An 18,051-nucleotide genomic window follows, 5' to 3' on the forward strand; every position below is an offset into this window, starting at 1 on the left:
TATGCCCAAGGAATGCCCACTCCCACCACTGGATGGTCCAGAGAAGAGGTGCAAGAGGCTCCTGGTCAGCCTGAACCCTGTGGAATCCCTGAATCTGCTTCAACCATGCCGTCTATTCCCTGAGGCTCTGTGGGGCCTGCTGTTATGCAGCAACTCTTTCCAAGGAATGTCCCATAAGATTCCTATAAGCCCCATCTTGAGTGGCAGGGCTATCACTCTGGGGCTCCCCCTTACCTCACTGGGGGATGGGGCATCACTCTAGGACCCCCATTACATCAGTGAGGAATAGGGGCATCATCCGAGGCCGCTCAGCTTCCAGGGTGCCTCCCACTGTGGTGGTCAAGGCCTCCAGTCCCAGCTCTTACAGGCAGGGGTTGCTGTGTGTCTGGAGGCAACTCAGTTAAGGAGTTCCTTATCCTCAAGTGTCCGTTTCCTATCCACACCCTGAAGTCTTGGCAGAAAAGACCCTGCAGGTGTCCTCTGGGGACTTAGGAAGACAGGGGAGATCCAAATTCTGAATTCCACTCTGCTCATCTATGCCTGCCCCTAACCCCTGTGGACCTGCCATGCTAACTCGACACAGGCCCTGACTCTAGCTTGCTTTTCTCCGGATTGCCTAGTTGGCCTGGGGCAGGCAAGGGCTGTTGGAGTCATTTTCTGGCTCTCCTAATACACAGCAACTCTGCCTGTTGCTGCTTGAGGGGGAACTAGAGCCAAAAGCTGGATTCATTCACAAGTCAGAACTCCTAATGGCAACCCGGTCATCCCCAGCTTTCTCGTGGGAACAGGCCTGCCCCGATCCTGGGCCAGGATTTCCACGTTCTCTTCCTGCACTGGGGCACACTGACATGAAGAATACCCTTCACTTTAGGCAGAGGTGGCCCTGTCCACCCTGTTCCACAGGCCCAATGACCAACCTCCCTCAGACCGCAGCTCTAGGCAGGATCCCTGGAGGGATGGGCAGACAGATTGGTGGGTGGGCAGGCTGTGGGCCTCCTTTGCCCTTCCCCTGTTTTGGGGAGGTAATTGATCTTGGGCCCAGGCAGATCTGGACTGTGACCGCTTGGTCTCCTCTTCCTTCCTCAGTATTTTCTCTACAGTTTTCCTGAAGGTGTGGATACCGTCATCATCAAAGTGGTGTCCGAGATGGTCTATCCCTGCTCAGTCGTGTCAGTCCAGGATATCGTGGTACGTCCAGGGAGCCCACTGGCCTGGAAATACAGCCCAGGGCCCTAGACCCCTGGCAGGGGCAGGGGACAAAATCTGGAGCAGGCCCTGCTACAAGAGACATATAAAGGGGAAGGGGCAGGACTTAGAATACTGCTTTGAATGCAGTAAGCACAACTTCTACTAGTACTACTAACAATAATAATAATAATAGTATTTGTTAAGCGCTTACTGTGTGCAAAGCACTGTTCTTCTACTACCACTACTGCATGAGCTTTGAAGCCTTACCACTTTGCCCCCACGGGACCATGGCCTGCATAGTACCATGGCTAATGGATGGGGTGGCGAGAGGAGAGGGGGGCAGGCACAGAGGTGGAGGACTTAGGGAGAGGAGCAGCTGGGGCGATAGGAGCAGGGATATTCTCCCTTGGACAAGGAAACTCTTTTAGGCTGCCAAAAGGGACCTGGAATAGCTTGTGCTGGACTCCGCAGCTTTCAGTTCAGCGGGACCTGTTGTCTCTAGTGAGAGCACTAATAATGGAGTGTTGGTATTTGTTAAGTGCTCACTATGTGCTGAGCACTGTTCTAAGCGCTGGGGTAGACACAGGGGAATCAGGTTGTCCCAAGTGGGGCTCACAGTCTTAATCCCCATTTTACAAACGAGATAACTGAGGCACCGAGAAGTCAAGTGACTTGCCCAAAGTCACACAGCTGACAAGTGGCCAAGCCAGGATTCGAACCCATGACCTCTGACTCCCAAGCCCGTGCTCTTTCCACTGAGCCACGCTGCTTCTCTAATGGAGTGTTTCCAATGCCCACTGGCTTCTGAGCCCTCCTATGGGGGAGTACAGCGGAAGCTAAGTCTCGTTTCCTGCCTTCAAGGAACTTACAGTCTGCAGGGGTTTGATGAAGTTTGGTTTGGATACAGGGTCCTTGGGGTCTTGGAAAAGAGGGCCAGGTGACTGGGCAGAGACCAGGAGTGCTGCTGGAAAAAAAGCCTGTTCCTACTCGTGGGGAAGGGTCCCCCTTCTTGTTCAATCCCAGGGCTAAGGCCATATCAGTAACAGTTAAGAGCCAGGACCAGGGTGTCCAAGAGCCTGAAAGAAAGAGAGCAAGCAAGGGAGACAGAGAGAGCCTACACGCAACCTGCACATCCCTCATGGGCTGTGTCTTCTGCTCCTCGCACCGGCCCAGTGCCCCGTGTACGACCTGGATCACAACGTGGAGTTCAGTGGCATCTCTCAGTCCATGACCAAGAAGGCCGCCGTGACTGTGCAGGTCAGTTGTCTCTCTGAAGCTGATCTAAAGCCGCTTTCCTGTTCCAGCCGCTGCTCCCGGGTTTTTCCAGGTGGACTTGGCCAGCTGAAGGGATTGCAGTTTCCCGTGAAATGGGGCCCCGACAGCCCTCCACTGCTTTGTCCTGGGAATGAGAGCCTGGCCCTGGGACACGGACCATATTTTGGGGGCTGTGAAAGTCTAGGCAGCCCACCGGGCCCAGGGAAGTCACAGGCTTTGACAGGACATGAGCTCCAGCAGGATGCAGGTCCAGGCAGGAAGCAGGCCCAGGCAGGATGAGGGGCCCAGTCAGGACTTGGGCCCACCAATGGGGATCAAGACAGAGAGCCCCATGTGAGACATTGACTGTGTCTAACCTGATTGGCTTGTATCTTCCCCAGGACTTAGAATGGTGCCTGGCACATAGTAAGAACTTAATAAATACCTTAAAAAAAATCCACCTGTTGCTGAGGGGCTCAGGCTGGGGTGAATGTCACCATCCATCTCTCAACTCCTCTCAGCTACTTCCCCTGGGGACTCACCCTGCTGCTGTCCTGAAATTATTTGTCTTTTGCAGAAGAAAGACTTTGCCAGGGAGCAGTTCTTCGTGGTGTTTGTGATTAAACCAGAGGATTATGCCTGCGGAGGACCTTTAATTGTTCCGGGTAAGACATAGAGTGAGGCAAGGGCAGGGCTGGGAGCAGGGAGAGAGCCGTGCCCCACCCCCAGGGGCTTTCCTCTGCCCTGCAGCCAAGGTGCTGGGGTCTCAGTTGGCTCTGGGGCCAGGAGCTCCGGAAAGAGGAAACGGAAAAACCAGAAATTCTGACTACGAGACACGGCTTCCCAGATCTCAGTGGGGAAATCCACAGGGGAGTGGATCTGGAAGGCCTGAGCAGAATTGACCCGTTCTTCCTTGGCTCCCTCCAGATCAGGAGAACCGCACGTGGAATCTCCAGAGAACAAAGACCCTCCAAGTGACCGTGGTGCCCTCCATCCAAGGTCAGTCCTTCCTTCCTCCCTCTGGCCGGGACCCCCCAAAGAGAAATTTTGCATGCCTCAGCTCCTCCTGTCCTTGTCTGGGGGCCCAGCTGGGGATGAAAATCAACAGGCATTGGGGAGGAACTATCCATCCCTGTGGTCTGATTCCCAGATCTCAGGGTTCTGCCTGGCACTGCCAGATTCCTTGCAGGTGGGTCCTCTGGGGCAGGCAGGATCAGGGCAGGATGGTTTAGGGCCAGGGATGGCAAGCCCCCAGAGAAGCCTCAGGAGGAATCTCAGCCCTCTTGAGGCTTCACCTCCAGTCTCTAATCAGTTTCTGCCGATTCTTATACTCCCTTGCCATTGCCTCCACACTTACCCTGGCACCAGAACTTTCTGCCTGCCACTTGGGCCCATCCAACTGCCCTCAGCGGCCTGGCCTTCCCCACATGTGGCTCCGGTCAGGTTCTGTCCAACCTCTGGAATCCCAGGGACCAAGTGGAATTGAGGGAAGGAGAGCTCAGAGAATAAGTGACCATCCCTTGTCCATTCTACTGGAGACTGTAAGCTCTTTGTGGGCTGGGAATATGTATGTTATATTGTTGTGTTGTACTCTCCCAAGTGCTTAGTAAGTGTTATATACGCAGTAAGTGCTCAATACAATGATTGATTGATTGATTGATTGATTGATTGATTGATTGAACAATTGCTATCCCTCGAGAGGGTTTGGTTGACAGCCTGATTTTAAAGAGTGCCAGCTTACTGTTGGCCAACAAGCAGTAGCTCAAGTATCATACCCCAGGGAGAAGAAATAATATAATAATAATAATAATGTTGGTACTTGTTAAGCTCTTACTATGTGCTAAGCACTGTTCTAAGAGCTGGGGTAGATACAAGGTAATCAGGTTGTCCCACATAGGGCTCACAGTATTCATCCCCATTTTACCCCTGAGGTAACTGAGGCACAGAGAAGTTAAGTGACTTGCCCAAGGTCATCCAGCTGACAAGCGGCGGAGCTGGGATTAGAACCCATGACCTCTGATTCCCAAGCCCGTGTCGTTTCACTAAGCCGTGCTGCTCTTCTCATCCAGAGGGAATTACCAAAAAGCACCCAGATGTTTGGATATTTACTTAAATGTAGCATCCAAGCAACCAGCCAGCTCAGGGACCAAAGATGGAGAAAAGAAATCTCATCTGCATGTCAGCCCGTTGTCCCCAAGCTGACCTGTGACAAAACTTGTTATGTTGTTGAACAGACCAAAGGCGCAGGGAGGTGGGCCTTGGTGGCTGCCCTGAACCTCACCACTGGTCTGACACCGGAGGGCATTTGTGGTGGCAGGGAGGAAGCTGCCTTTCATGGTGGGTTTTGTCTAAGGCCCAACCCATGGGGTTGTTTCTCTTCCACCAGAATCCATCTATGTGAAGTCCATGCTACTCAGCTTCCTGGTATTCTTCTTCTTCTTCCTGGGAGCTCTGTTTGTGGCTTTGGGGCACTACATCAGGTAGGTCAGAGCTTGGGAGAACTGTCCTGCTCTAGTTCAACCCCAGCATCCCCAGGCCAGCTTCAACTCCTGCCCATCTCCGAGGAGACACTTCCAGGCAGAGGGCAGGGGAGTCCTCCTTCCCAGCCCTCTCCCATCAGAGCAGGCAAGGAAGGTGCCTTGGCTCTGTTTTTGGTTGACTCTCTCCCGGGGCCCTGTGGGGCTGGGTTCCTGAGAAATGGCAGTGCATATCCCTGATCCTGAAATGGATTTTCCTGCAATGGACAAGATCCTGAGGCTGTGGGAGGTAGGGCCTCAGTCAGTGCCCAGATCTGAACTCAGGACGATGCTGTCGTTGGCCCTTCCCCTTGTCCCCATGCTCCATGTCCTGCCTGTAAAAAAGCAAATATGGCCACTGCCATCCCAGCTCTGACCTCTCCCAGTCTTGGGATTGGCTGTTCCTTGGGCTCTGTAAGGCAAAATAAGCCTCTGAACTGAAATAGAAGGCAGGAATATAAGGCGTGGTGGCAGCCCACGAGAGGGGCCTGAGTTCAGGCTGTGGGGAACGGGGCAAGGGGAAATTCCTCCCTTCAAAGCTGAGCTGCTTCCACTCTGAGCTGGCAGAAACAGACCAGGACATCAGGGATAGGGGAGAGAGAGGCCTAAGAGCACAGCAGGAGACAGTGGGGCTAAAGGCCCCGGGGTGCAGCAAGGGACAGAGGGGCTAAGAGCAAGACCTTGGCCCAGTGCCCCAGGCAAACCAGCTATCCCAGCTATTTCAGGCCAGGCCGGGAATCAGAAACCCCAGTCGACCAGTGCTGGCAGTGCACCTGGGCCTATAGGGGTCAGGCCAGCTTCAGGCTCCTCTTAAACAACATCTGGTTTGCTTGCTTGCAGAGTACGGAGACAGACTGGAGATGGAGGATTTGTCTCCGATGACGGTAAGCGACGATAATGGCAGTGGCAGTGGTTTTGGAGGCAGCGGCAGCAGGTGTGGTGGGGGCCCGGGCTGCCAAAGCGGACACAGGTGTTGTTGCTCCCAGTCCCCGGGGGAAGAAGCATGAGGGTCCTTCCCATGGTCAGAGAGGGGCATTATGGGGAGGAGCTGCCAGAGGGCAGGACGGTCAGCAGTGGCAGGGCTGTGGGATTGGCCATGCATTTTGACATTTGTCTCTGAGGCCCTTCTCGATGCCGCAGAGCCCAAAGAGACCGGGAACTTTCACCAGACCCTCGTTCCCCTGAATGGTCCTCATCCAACTTAGTGCCAGAATCGCTCACTGGTCAACCTGGGGGGAGGAGAGGACTGGGCCCACAATCACTTGGTGAAGGTCTGGGACTTGACCACTGGCCCAGGAAAGGTCCTGGAACATAGGCATGGTTTTTGAGACTGAGGACAAATATGAAACCATCAGCGGCCCCCTTCTCAGGGGAATTCCTGAATTGAGTTGTCAGGCCACTTCCTTTGCCTTGGAGAACTTCCAGCACTCTTTTCTTGGCTTCCTCACTCTAGCCAGGCCCCTAGAGTAGACAGGCTGTCAAGCCAGGCTTAAATGGTAGGGCAAAACATAGCAAAGGACGGCAGGCTGGGATATGAGCTCTGTGGATGCTTCAACTGAGGGTGCTTTGGTGAAGGCTCCAGGGAGAGACTGAGGCTTTTTCTTCCATCCAGCAGAAAGTTCCTGCATCTCCCTAGCCTCCAGAACAGCTCTGGCTCTGGGCCCCTTGCCTTCCACCTCAGCTCTATTTCTTTGCATTGTATCAGCATTCCTGTTCAACCAGCAAAAAAAATTTGCCATAGCAAAGAGCTCTTAACCTTTCGGTCATTGCTGTAGGCTTTTTCCCCAAAGTGCCCAAGAGGAGGACTCAGAATGGGTAGGCACTATTAGAGTGTTGTCTCTCAAAATGGTCTGTGACCCAGTTGCACCCCTGGGACAACAGTTTAGTACCTGGGGCAGGGTGGGAGCGGGGAGTGGTGGGAGATGGAGTGGGCAGAGAGAGTTCAGCCATGGCTAAGGGGCTGGAATCCACCAGACACCACATCCAACTGTCCCAGCAGCTTCCCCAGCAGCCCCAGGGGGCCATCCTCAGCCCAAGGGCAGGACAGGGTCAGTGGCGATGGTCCTGGGATGCTCTCAGCCCTCCAGGGCTGGGCCAGGACTTCCAGCCAGATAATAATAATAATAATGTTGGTATTTGTTAAGCGCTTACTATGTGCCAAGCACTGTTCTAAGCGCTGGGGTAGACACAGGGGAATCAGGATATCCCACGTGGGGCTCACAGTCTTAATCCCCATTTTACAGATGAGGTAACTGAGGCACAGAGAAGTTAAGTGACTTGCCCACAGTCACACAGTTGACAAGTGGCAGAGCCGGGATTCGAACTCATGATCTCTGACTCCAAAGCCCGTGCTCTTTCCACTGAGCCACGCTGCTAGCACTGCTGGGTGGGACTGGGGTGGGGAATGGACACCAGCAGGAAGTCTGCTGTGAGATCGTGCTAGCTGGGAGGCAGAAGAAGTGCTTTAAAGATCCAGTAACCCTCAGGTTACTGGGTGACCTAGCAGAGAATGGCTGAGAGACTGTGGCAGTGAACAGACAAGCCCAGCAGGCAGAGAGGGACCACTTTCCTGGACCGGAGAGTCAGGAGACACTACAGCGGTGAACAGACCAGCTCGGCTGGGGCAGAGGTGCAGCTCTTCTGGAGCGGATGGCCAGGGGACACCCTGGCAGAGGACAGAGCAGCCCGGTGAGTGGAAGGTAGAGACCGTCTCCTCTCCCAGAGCAGATGACTAGGAGACACAGTGGTGGATGGACCAGTCACCAGTGGGTACCAATGGGTAGTGGGTGGAGAGGAGATGCTGTCCTGGAGCAAGCAGCTGGGAGATACCACGGAATTGAATAGCCAGGAGACATCATGGAGGCCAGCAAACCAGCCTGAGAGGCAGCTGATGGGCAGCTGGGTGGAGAGTGTCTACTGGCCACGAGCTGTGGGGAATGTGGCAATCCCGTCCCTTTTGAGTCTCCCGCATGCCACCCAGTGCGGTCAAGGGGACACCTGGAGGCTGGGGCCCAGGGCCGATAGAAATGGCTCTGGTTGGCTAGTCGAGCCACCTGGCCAGCAGAACTGGTCAGGGGACAGTGGTTTGAGCTTGTTTCTTTTTCAGGCTCCGGGAACATGGTGACCACCCACCCCATCTCCACCAGCACCACCGAAAACAGTAGCTATGGGGCCATAGGTAAAGCTGGAGGGATTCACATGGACTTCTGTCCCCATGTTCATCGTCTTTTACTCTCTAACCCTCACCCACACCAAAGTGAAAGCTCCCTGAGGGGAGGGGAGGGATAATGTCTTCTTCTCATAGTCATTTTCATCACTAGTTACTGAGGCTCTGTGATACGTAGGGTGTGGTGCCAGGCACCGGGCCACATGCTGTAAGTGTGGAAGACAGGGTTACTGCTCTGGAGGCTTTTAGACTTCACAGCTTCCTGGCTACAGAGAGCTCTCAGGGCTCTCCTGTTTGCACACATATTTTACAGGAAAACATTCCTCCTCTAGAGACATGGCAGTTGGGGGCTGGGGGGAGCAGTTTCCATCCCCTTAAATCGCTCCTGCCTAGCTCCATATGTGTGCATATGCATGCCCGTATGTGAATGCCAGAGCACATGCATGTGCAGTGCATGCGTACCCACACATTAACTGGGGAATTTGCACCAAATCCCAAATGGATGTGCAGCTTCCCATTCCCAGCCAATAAGGTCCCCACACCTGGACAGCAGCTGAGGCGTCTCAGCTGTAGAGGAGGATCGGTTGGGAATAGGAGATGGCAAGGTGGGCAGGCTGCCTGGCCCATATCTCCCGGCTGAGGATCCCAGGGCCTGACCTGGGCTTTCTAGCCAAGGGGGAGGCTGTTGCTAGGGACCATTGTCCCTCAGCTGGAATCTCGGGGCCCCCTGGCAAGTCCGGTCCTCTCCGGGCAGCTCCGGTCCCCTCTGCTTCCAGAGGACTCGAGTTCCAGGGGGGGCCAACAGCTGTCTCCAGCGGAGGGGCGACCCCAGCGGCCCACGGACACAGACAGCTCGGTGGAGGAGGACAGCGACTTCGACACCCTGCCGGATATCGAGAGCGATAAAAATGTCATCCGGACTAAGGTACGGCCTGCCCCCGCGGTAGCCAGCGCTCCTTGCTTTCCTCCTCCACAGGGTCGGGCTCTCCAGTTCCACAGCACCTGTTCTGGGGGCCGAGCTGTGCCCTAGGAGGCTGGGCCTTGGTCCAGTTCGCTAGCACGGTCACAGTCTGGTCTCCAGTCCCTGGCCAGGGCCCTGGACGCCCTTCTGTCCCCACTTCCCATTCCCACTTCCGCCACAGCTCCTGCCTTGGAATCCTGCGGCTCGGAAGACGTGTCCGTGTTCACTAGGACCTGGGAAGGGGACAGTTCAGATGCGAGGGAGGGTGTCCCCTCTAGATGGGCTTTGGTAAAATCGGTGGGCAGAATGTTGTCATATGAAACACATGTCATCATGCGTGGCTGGGTGTTGATTTTTCGTGAGCACCGCCAGTGCTGCCTTGCCCCCCCACCCCTTACCCCCTCCTTTTGTTTGCTACCCGGCTACTGCCCGGTCCAACCGACATCAACCCCGGGGCCAGAGCCCAACACCGCCTCAGGCAGTCGGTGCCCAAGGCTGCGCCGGCGGGGCCGGCTGGGCTTCTCCCTCCCAGTCGGCCCGGGTTTGGAGACCAAACGTGAGCCGGGCCCAGAGCTCCTCCCGCTGCTCAACCCAGGGGCGATCGTGCTTGGCTCCAGCTCGGCTGGGACGGGGGGCGGAGTCGGGGGAGGGTCCCAACGCTGAGGACACCGAGCCACTGACTGCTGAGGCCACACTGTCCCCTCGTGGCTGTCCCCGCCCGGCCAATGCAGCCGGGACTGCCAGCTGGCACGGACGGGAGAACCATACATTTTACTGTCTCACACACACACCCCGCAGTCCCGCCCCAGTTCAGAAAATGAGGTCTGTCCCCGGGATGAATCGGATATCCTTGAAAACGAGTGAAAGGGAAAACTTTATGGAAACTTCAGGCCACTCACATTGAGGTTTTTGAAAGTTTCCCTTTCTTTTTAAATGGGCTCCATCAAAGGACCAGATTTCTCTGTCGAGGTGGGGGCGGGAGTGGGTGGTCAGTGATGCAAATTTCAAGGGGCAAGCAGGACTAGGAAAGGTGGAGAAACCGTCACTTCAAGGCAAGCAGGTATACACACAGTAGCACACACTCCCTCCCTCACCCCAAGATGTCCTCTGGCTGGCGCTGAATGTGCCGAGGGCAAGAAGACGCTGGTGTGGAACAGCTGGGCCTGCTGCCTCAGTGGTTCTTGAGACGCGGGCCACAGTGCAGCAGTGGTGACAGCCTTTCTCTGGGGCAAGATGGAGCAGTGGGAACTGAGGGGATAGAGGGCCAGGGACTGTGACCGACTCACCCACCTCGGCCCCCACCCCCGGCCCTGAAGCTGCCCCTCAGGGAGGGGCGATCAGCCTGGACAGAGCAGGGGTTCCTGCGTGCCCCCTCGCCTGTCCCGGCCAGCACAGCCATTCCTCCAGGAACAGTGACACGCTCTCTCTGCGTTTGGGCTCCAGATGTCCCTGCACCTGTCAGACCTGTCCAGGAAGGACCGCAGAATCATCAGCAAGAAATACAAAATTTACTTTTGGTAAGGAGAGGCCTGGCGTGCTAGAGCTGCTGGCAGTGCCAGGCCCAGAGTGGCTAGCCTTCCCTCAGTCTGTCATCCAGGCAGGTGGGTCATCCAAACTCAGGGGAAAGCCACCTCGCTACCGTCTCAGCCTCCGCACAGACCAACATGCCCACACCCCTTGGATCCTTCTTCCCCACCTAGCTGCCTAGGGCATCTTCTTGAAACATCGCTCAGCATAAACCTCTCCAGGCCTTCAAAGTCTCCAATGTTTGGCCAGCTCTTTCCGCATCAAACAAACAGTCCTGACCCCAGCTGCAAGATACTTATTTAACCCCCTCTCTTCACCCTCTACTCCCCGTCTGCATTTTTCACTCCTCCTAAACTCACCTTCTCGCTGAATCATCTCACAGGAAGCAGTGTGGCCCAGTGGAAAAGCCCCAGGCCTGGCAGCCAGAGGACCTGAGTTCTAAACTCCCAGCTCCCTAAATTGCCTGCTGTCTGAACTTGAGAAAGTCATTACATTTCTTTTCTGTGCCTCAGTTTCCTCAAATGAAAAGTGGAGATTCAATACCTGTTCTCCCTCCTACTTAAACTATGAGCTCCATGTGGGACCGGGACCATGTCCAAAATAATTTACTAACGGCAGCACTTAGAACAGTGCTTGACACATAGTAACTGCTTAACAAATGCCAAATTATTTTTTATCATCATATTAGTAGTAGTAGTAGTATTACTACCTTGTTCTTCACTCTCCTGCCACCGACCACTCTCTCAATCAATGAAAAGTGTGTACTGAGCACTTACTGAGTACAGAGCACTTAGCACTAAGCACTTGGGAAAGTCCAATAGAGTTGGTAGATAGGATCCCTGTCCTCAAAGGTTTTACCATTTAGTGGAGGACCTTGTAATCTTTCCCTCTGCTTACACTATTTCTCTTACGTGGCTCTCTCTCCTTCCCCCTCCTCACCCACCATCCGTCATAGCTCTTATTTCCTTAAAAGGCTTCCCCCCAAAAGTCCATCTCCTCCAGGAGGCCTTCCTTGATCGATCCCATCTTTCTGGTCACATCACCCCCATCAGCCACCTTGGCCCTCAAGGGCTGATCTCATTAACCCACCCACCTTATTCCTATCCAATTTCTCCCCCACAATGGTGATTCATTCCTCAGTTTGTCCTAGAGCCACCGAGTCTGTTACATCTTCTGTCTGATCCCCTGCCGCTCCCCTCCTCCCCCTCGAGGACATCAAACTCTCTCTCTCTCTCTCTCTCCCTCTATCCCTCCCACCCATCCCCTTCTACTTTCCTCCCGACTCGCTCAGCTGCAGGCTCCCCCCGGTCGAGGTTGAGGAGCTGGCCCCTTGTTTAGCGGGGGTCTGCCGCCCCTGGACAGGCTGGGGCCCAGACACCTCTGCCTTTCACTGAGTCCCATCCTCCCCACTGCAGGAACATCATCACCATCGGTGTGTTCTACGCCCTGCCTGTAGTACAGCTGGTCATTGCCTACCAAGCCGTGAGTGGGGCTGCCCGGTCCTATCCTTGCCCGCCCCACACCTGTGCCCTGGGAGCCCCAGATGCCCCGGGCATGCTGGGGGGTGGGTAAATGTGTTAGAAAAACCAGAATCTAGAATGTCCTAGTCCAGGACCCACCCTGGGAGTGGGAATCTGTTGTTGTGACCCTATCCTGGGCTGGAGTCTCCAATCAGACCCTCTTGGGCCCGTGCCCAGGGAGTCAATGTGGGCCCCATGCAGGGATCAGAACGCGAGGCGAGGTGGCCGAGGCAGAGGGGTTCTGCTGCTCGCCCCGATGCCTCCGCCCTTGGTGGAATTGGGCGGGTCCGCTTCAATTAGCCACAGGCCCCACAGACCCCAGCCCAGGGCATCCCTCCTCCTCCCCGTCTGGGTGATGAGGGGTGCCCCGGTCCCTAGCCAGGAATGGCACCATGCCCCCGCCGGCCCAGCTCGTTGAGTCTCAGCGCCCGCGTGCCCTCTGCAGGTGGTGAACGTGACCGGGAACCAGGATCTCTGCTACTACAACTTCCTGTGTGCCCGGCCCTGGGGTGCACTCAGGTGAGTCCCTCTCGGTCTCCGGCTTGGTTCCCTCCGTGGGTCGAGTCCTTCGCCAGCATCTGCTGGGGGTAGGCGGCCTCTGGGCCGGAGATGTCGGCATCCTGGGCCCGGCACCAACTACCCGCACCCGAGTGCCAGAGTGCAGCCTTGGATGACAGGGTGGGGGGCGATGGGACCCCTTGTCTGCCTGTCTGTCTACCTGTCTGTGCTCCCGCCAGCTGGCTCAGAGTCGCTGTCCCCACAGCGCCTTCAACAATATCCTGAGTAACGTCGGCCACGTGCTCCTGGGTCTCCTCTTCCTGCTCATCGTCCTGCGCAGGGATATCTGGCACCGGCGCGCGCTGGGGGCCGGGAACATCTTCGCCACGGTACCGCCAGGGGCTGGGGGCATGGGGCCGGGGCTGGGGGGAACAGGGCTGGAGCCGGGGGGAACGGGGCCGGGGGCCGCAACCGTACCTTGTCTCCTCTGGGGCGGTGGGCCACATCTCTGCCTCCCAGGAGTACGGGGTCCCCAAGCACTTTGGCCTGTTCTACGCCATGGGCGTTGCCCTGATGATGGAGGGGCTTCTCAGTGCCTGTTACCACGTCTGCCCCAACTACTCCAACTTCCAGTTCGGTGAGTTGCGAGCCAGGGAGTGGGACTTGGGGCCGAAGTGGGAGCAGGGCAGGTATGAGGTATGGGGCCGGGGCCCCGATGGCGGAGATGGGCAGTGACGGGCGGTGACGTGCAAGACTGCTGGCTTGTGGTAGCCCTGTTCTCGGCGATGAGGCCGGGAGGGATCCAGGCTCCAGAGGAGCGAGCCCACCACCTCTGGGGCCCGGTTTTACCCCAGGAAGACCACAGCACACCCTCCTCCCTGCCTTGGTCCCACAGTGGACCCGCTGGCCGGAGAGCGAGGCCCATTGCTGCCCGTCATCTGGACCGCTACTCCTGCTCCTCCCCCTCCACTGTTCCGTGGGATGGCTTCGCCACCCCCTCCCCGGGGAGCCTGAGGAGCTCAGACCACCTGCCCCCTGCCCCCGTCCCCCACCCCTGAGCCACTGCCCAGGGTCTGGAGAGAGCAGAGGCGAGATGGGCAGCCCGCCCAGGGTGCCTGCCCCCAGTGCAATCCAACCATCCGTCCAACCGTCCATCGTCCCCACAGACACCTCCTTCATGTACATGATCGCCGGGCTCTGCATGCTGAAGCTCTATCAAACGCGTCACCCGGACATCAATGCCAACGCCTACGCTGCCTATGCCTCCTTCGCCTTCATCATCTGCTTGACTGTCCTGGGGGTGATGCTTGCGGCCGGCCATGTCCACCTCCACCACCTCCGGGCCAGGACCCAGGGCTCGCTGTGTGGGGCAGGGAGCTGGGGGACCCAGAGGGGTGGGGGACCCAGGGGGTGGGGGGATCCGGGCACAGGAGGATGGGGATGGGGGCAGGGAAAGCCGGGGAATGTAGAGGGCGGGTGCCGAGGGGGTGATCCAGAGAGCAGGGAACCCCAGAATTCAGGATGGAGAGGATGGGGTAGGGGGAGAAATTTTGAAAAGAAAAATGGAGAAAGTGAGGCTGGATTCTTATGTGATCTGCTGCTCTCTGCTTCGGGAATGTCTTTAAAAGGACCGGGAGACCTTCTTAGTTCCCCTCTGGTTGCAGGTGTTTGGAAAAAGCAATGTGTGGTTCTGGGTGATCTTCTCTGCCATCCACATCCTGGCATCTCTTGCCCTCAGCACTCAAATCTATTACATGGGCGTTTTCAAAATAGGTAAGCAATCAGAGGTCCCCCTGGGTTCAAAACAGAAGACGTCTCTCCCCACAGCGGAAGAATGGGAGGGACAAGGAACGGGGTGAAGTGTAGAAAGTGAATACAGGGAATCTGGGACCTGGCTGGCAGTGGTCACAGGGGATTGGGAAGATCCATGGATGGGGGTCCTTGCTGAGTCACTGCAGGAGAGTGAGGGATGGAGTGGGGAGCGTCAGGGGTGTTGGATGGTCTGTGTGAGGTTCCTGGTGGAGAGTCAAGGATGGAGGGGAGAAATTCAGGGGTGTTGAGTGGTCCATATTGGGTCACTTGTGGAGAGTGGGGTGTTGGATAGCCTGTCCTTCACCATGAGGACGGGTGTCCAGGAGGGCAACCAGCACATGATTCCTTCAAACACCTTATGCTCTGGCTGGATGTGGTGTCCTGGGCTGGACTGACTGAGGTGGTGACTGGGGGTGTGAGGGGGGGAGGGTCTGCCCGAAAGCAGGTGACAGGTCAATTAGGACAACCAAAGCAACATTCCTGAGAGTGCCCCAAGACCCAGGGGGGAGAAGACCAATGTATGGGCTGGAGGTGGGCCCCAGGCTGGTCACACTCACCCCCTCCTCGCTCTCCCCTCTGCTTTCCCGGCTGTGGGTGTCAGATATATCCAGTGCAGGTAACGGAGCCACTTCCATGCCTTTTGGGCTGTCCAGAGTTTGGGGTCCAGCTGGACTGGTGCTCAGTACCAGGGCTTGGGGCCTCGAGTTTAGGGGGGCTGGGTGATGGGGCCAGAGGTCAGTGACTCCCTACTTATGGTTGTAACGCTTTCCTTTTCCACCTTCCAGCCCTCTGCTTCTCTGTCCCCAAGGTAACTGTCCCTTGCTCGAGGTGCTTTGCATGACATCATCCAAACAGTCAGACCCCGCATAGATCTATCTACCTGATGTCCTTAGGGAGAGGAGAGGGCAAGGGAGAGGGAGAAGCAATGTGGCCTAATGGGATAGAGCATGGGCCTGGGAATCAGAAAGACTGGGTTCAATTCCTCGTTTTGCCACTTGTCTGCTGTGTGACCTTGGGCAAGTCCTTAACTTCTCTGCACTTCAGGTACCTCATCTGTAAAATGAGGATTAAGACTGTGAGTCTCATGTGGGACAGGGACTTTGTCCGATCTGATTAGCTTGTATCTACCCCAGCACTTAGAAGAGTGCTTGACACATAGTAAGTGCTTAACAAATATCGTCATTATTATGATTATTAGAAGGAGAGGGAGAGGAGAAGTGGGGTAGAGGGTTCCCTCTAATCCCAGTCCTGTCATTCCTCCACCCTTTTAGAACAGTGCCCTGCACATAGTAAGCCCTCTATAAATACCACGGATTGATCGATCCATGGCTCTCCCTCTTCAGCCCGGCCCCTCTCCTCTGGGCTGAAGTCCCGATCACACAGTGGCCAGGATGAGGATAGGCTGGGCCTTCCTCTTGTTGGCTCAGGGCATCCAATTCATCCCCCGATCCAGACAAGGGCACAATGTGAGAGCCCCTGGGCAGCCATGAGAGTCAATTCTCCGTGGCCAGGACTGGGGCTGCAACGTGGGGCAGAAGGAGTTTTGGGCACCTATTTGTGAGGTGGCAGGGGCTGAGTGGGGAGTGGGGTGGTGTAGTCTGGCCCAGATCTTGGAGATGGAGGGTTTCAGGAGGATAAGCAGTGCCCCCACCACCCCACACCTTCCCCAGCTCTCTCACCCGGCTCACTCTTCTTTCTCATCCGTGACTCGGTAGACTGGGGCATCTTCCAGCGGGCAGCTGCAGTGTTCTACACGGACTGCGTTCATCAGTGCAGCCGGCCCATGTACACGGTAGGCCCCAAACCCACGCCACCATGATGGGGTGGGAGTCTTGGGGAGGCGGGGATGTTGCGGGCCTGGTGGGGGAGGCCACGCTTGTAGGGAAGGTGGGGCCCGAAAGGAAAAGGATGCAGTCGGCATCTGTCAGGGCAAGTCTGAGCCTCTCCCGGCCATGTGGCCGCTCAGACTGATCGTCTCCCTCTCCAGGACCGGATGGTGCTGCTCATCTTGGGAAACCTTGCCAACTGGTCCCTGTAAGTAGGTCCCGTTTAGACTGTGCTGCCTGCAGGGATGGGGCTGCTGCCATCTGGGGTTGGGGATCCCCGGACGGTTGAAGCGCAAGGGAGAGGCGGGGGACGTGGGGGTGGGGGAAGAGAATTTGGAGACAGCAAAGCAGGCTCAACCCCAGGTAACACACAGAGACACCTGGGGCAGAGACGTGAGACGAAAACTAAGAGACACAGAGGCAGAGGAACCCAGAGACAGGCAGGCTGGCAGGCAGGCAGGCAGGCAGCCCCAGCCCAGCTCCTGGGATCTGGGATGGAGAAAGCACCAGCAATGAGGGCTGCTCCTGTCACACTGCCTCCCCCGCCCCTCGCCCCCCACCTCCCACAGTGCTGTGCTCGGCCTGGGCCTAGTCATGATCCCTCAACCCAGATGTTCCATCCCTGGGGCCAGGCAGGATCCCCCTCTTTAGTGCCGTGGAGTGGCAGAGTAGGGCTGAGTGGTTCCAGCGTGTGGAAATGGGCGGCGGCCCCCCCTTAGCGGTCGCCCCGGCCCCAGCCTTAAGGATGGAGATGACTGCCAGGCTGAGATCCTGCCAATCCTCCCCCTTTCTCCCTGGCCCCCACATTCCTGCTCCCCTGCCGTCACAGTGCTCTTTTCGGCCTGGTGTCTCGGCCCCGTGACTTTGCCTCCTACATGTTGGGCATCTTCATTTGTAACTTGCTGCTCTACCTGGCCTTCTACATCATCATGAAGGTGAGCGGGGGGGTGAGCCGGCGAGGCGGACTGGGGACAGGGTCTGTAACCCGCTGCTCTCCCTGGGCTTCTACAGCATCCTGGCAGGGGGCGGGTCGGAGACTGGGTTAAGGCCAACGGCTCCTCTCCTTCAGGCTGCGGCCACTCTACTTGACAGTCCATCTGTCTGTCTCCTCAGCTCCGCAACGCCGAGAAGCTGCTCCCCATTCCACTCATCTGCATCGTGGCCACGGCTGGGCTGTGGGCTGCTGCCCTCTATTTCTTCTTCCAAAGTCTCAGCAGCTGGGAGGTGCGGGTCAGGCCTGGGCGGGCTGGGGGAGGTGAGGTCCGGGTCCTTAGCCGGGCCGGAGCTGTATGTCTTTGGGATGGAAATGACCCCCACGGTGGGCAGCGTGGTCTCTCCGCTGTCAGGCAGAGGCCAGAAGGGGTGGGAGGGCCCAATCTACCCCAAAGCCTCCCACCCGCTACTCGCGGGGCCTACTGGAGCTCCCAGTGCCGCTCCCTTGCCTGACTCTGCATCCCCAGGAGACCCCAGCCGAGTCTCGAGAGAAGAACCAGGACTGTATCCTGCTCGACTTCTTTGATGCCCATGACGTGTGGCACTTCCTCTCGGCCACTGCCCTATTCTTCTCCTTCTTGGTGAGGCTCCCGTCCCCTGCCCCTTTCCCACCCTCGCTCAGGGCGTCCTCTTTCTCAGAGGGCCTGCTTTCACCTCAGCTCGGCCCAGTCAGGCACTGTGAGGACTCCTCTCAGCTGATCCCCACCATCTGCCGGCCGGACGCTTCAGTCCGACACTTCGCCCCAGCCCCTCATGGTCTCCCCGAGGGCCCTGCCCTGGCCCCAGCTGG

The 18,051-nt window shown here is 57.0% G+C and overlaps 1 protein-coding gene across 5 annotated transcripts in view; it reads left to right on the forward strand.

Moving 5' to 3' along the window:
- SIDT1 (SID1 transmembrane family member 1) overlaps positions 1 to 18,051 on the forward strand; it is a 34,197-nt gene that overhangs the window by 15,526 nt on the left and 620 nt on the right. For 3 of the 5 annotated variants that reach the window (XM_029075183.2, XM_029075184.2, XM_029075189.2), the window contains 20 exons: positions 1,087 to 1,188; positions 2,362 to 2,445; positions 3,020 to 3,107; positions 3,370 to 3,441; positions 4,829 to 4,922; positions 5,799 to 5,842; positions 8,065 to 8,136; positions 8,901 to 9,049; positions 10,529 to 10,602; positions 12,028 to 12,094; positions 12,578 to 12,651; positions 12,896 to 13,019; positions 13,150 to 13,267; positions 13,797 to 13,930; positions 14,295 to 14,403; positions 16,158 to 16,234; positions 16,430 to 16,476; positions 17,098 to 17,203; positions 17,382 to 17,492; positions 17,729 to 17,842. In XM_029075183.2, the coding sequence (XP_028931016.1) occupies positions 1,087 to 1,188; positions 2,362 to 2,445; positions 3,020 to 3,107; positions 3,370 to 3,441; positions 4,829 to 4,922; positions 5,799 to 5,842; positions 8,065 to 8,136; positions 8,901 to 9,049; positions 10,529 to 10,602; positions 12,028 to 12,094; positions 12,578 to 12,651; positions 12,896 to 13,019; positions 13,150 to 13,267; positions 13,797 to 13,930; positions 14,295 to 14,403; positions 16,158 to 16,234; positions 16,430 to 16,476; positions 17,098 to 17,203; positions 17,382 to 17,492; positions 17,729 to 17,842 (1,860 nt within the window). Of the gene's footprint in view, positions 1 to 1,086; positions 1,189 to 2,361; positions 2,446 to 3,019; positions 3,108 to 3,369; positions 3,442 to 4,828; positions 4,923 to 5,798; positions 5,843 to 7,415; positions 7,647 to 8,064; positions 8,137 to 8,900; positions 9,050 to 10,528; positions 10,603 to 12,027; positions 12,095 to 12,577; positions 12,652 to 12,895; positions 13,020 to 13,149; positions 13,268 to 13,796; positions 13,931 to 14,294; positions 14,404 to 16,157; positions 16,235 to 16,429; positions 16,477 to 17,097; positions 17,204 to 17,381; positions 17,493 to 17,728; positions 17,843 to 18,051 lie in introns of those variants that run through there. The other 2 variants (XM_029075185.2, XM_029075190.2) reach the window with 2 other exon arrangements.

The sequence above is a fragment of the Ornithorhynchus anatinus genome, chromosome 11 (assembly GCF_004115215.2).
Source record: "Ornithorhynchus anatinus isolate Pmale09 chromosome 11, mOrnAna1.pri.v4, whole genome shotgun sequence".
NCBI lineage: Eukaryota > Metazoa > Chordata > Mammalia > Monotremata > Ornithorhynchidae > Ornithorhynchus > Ornithorhynchus anatinus.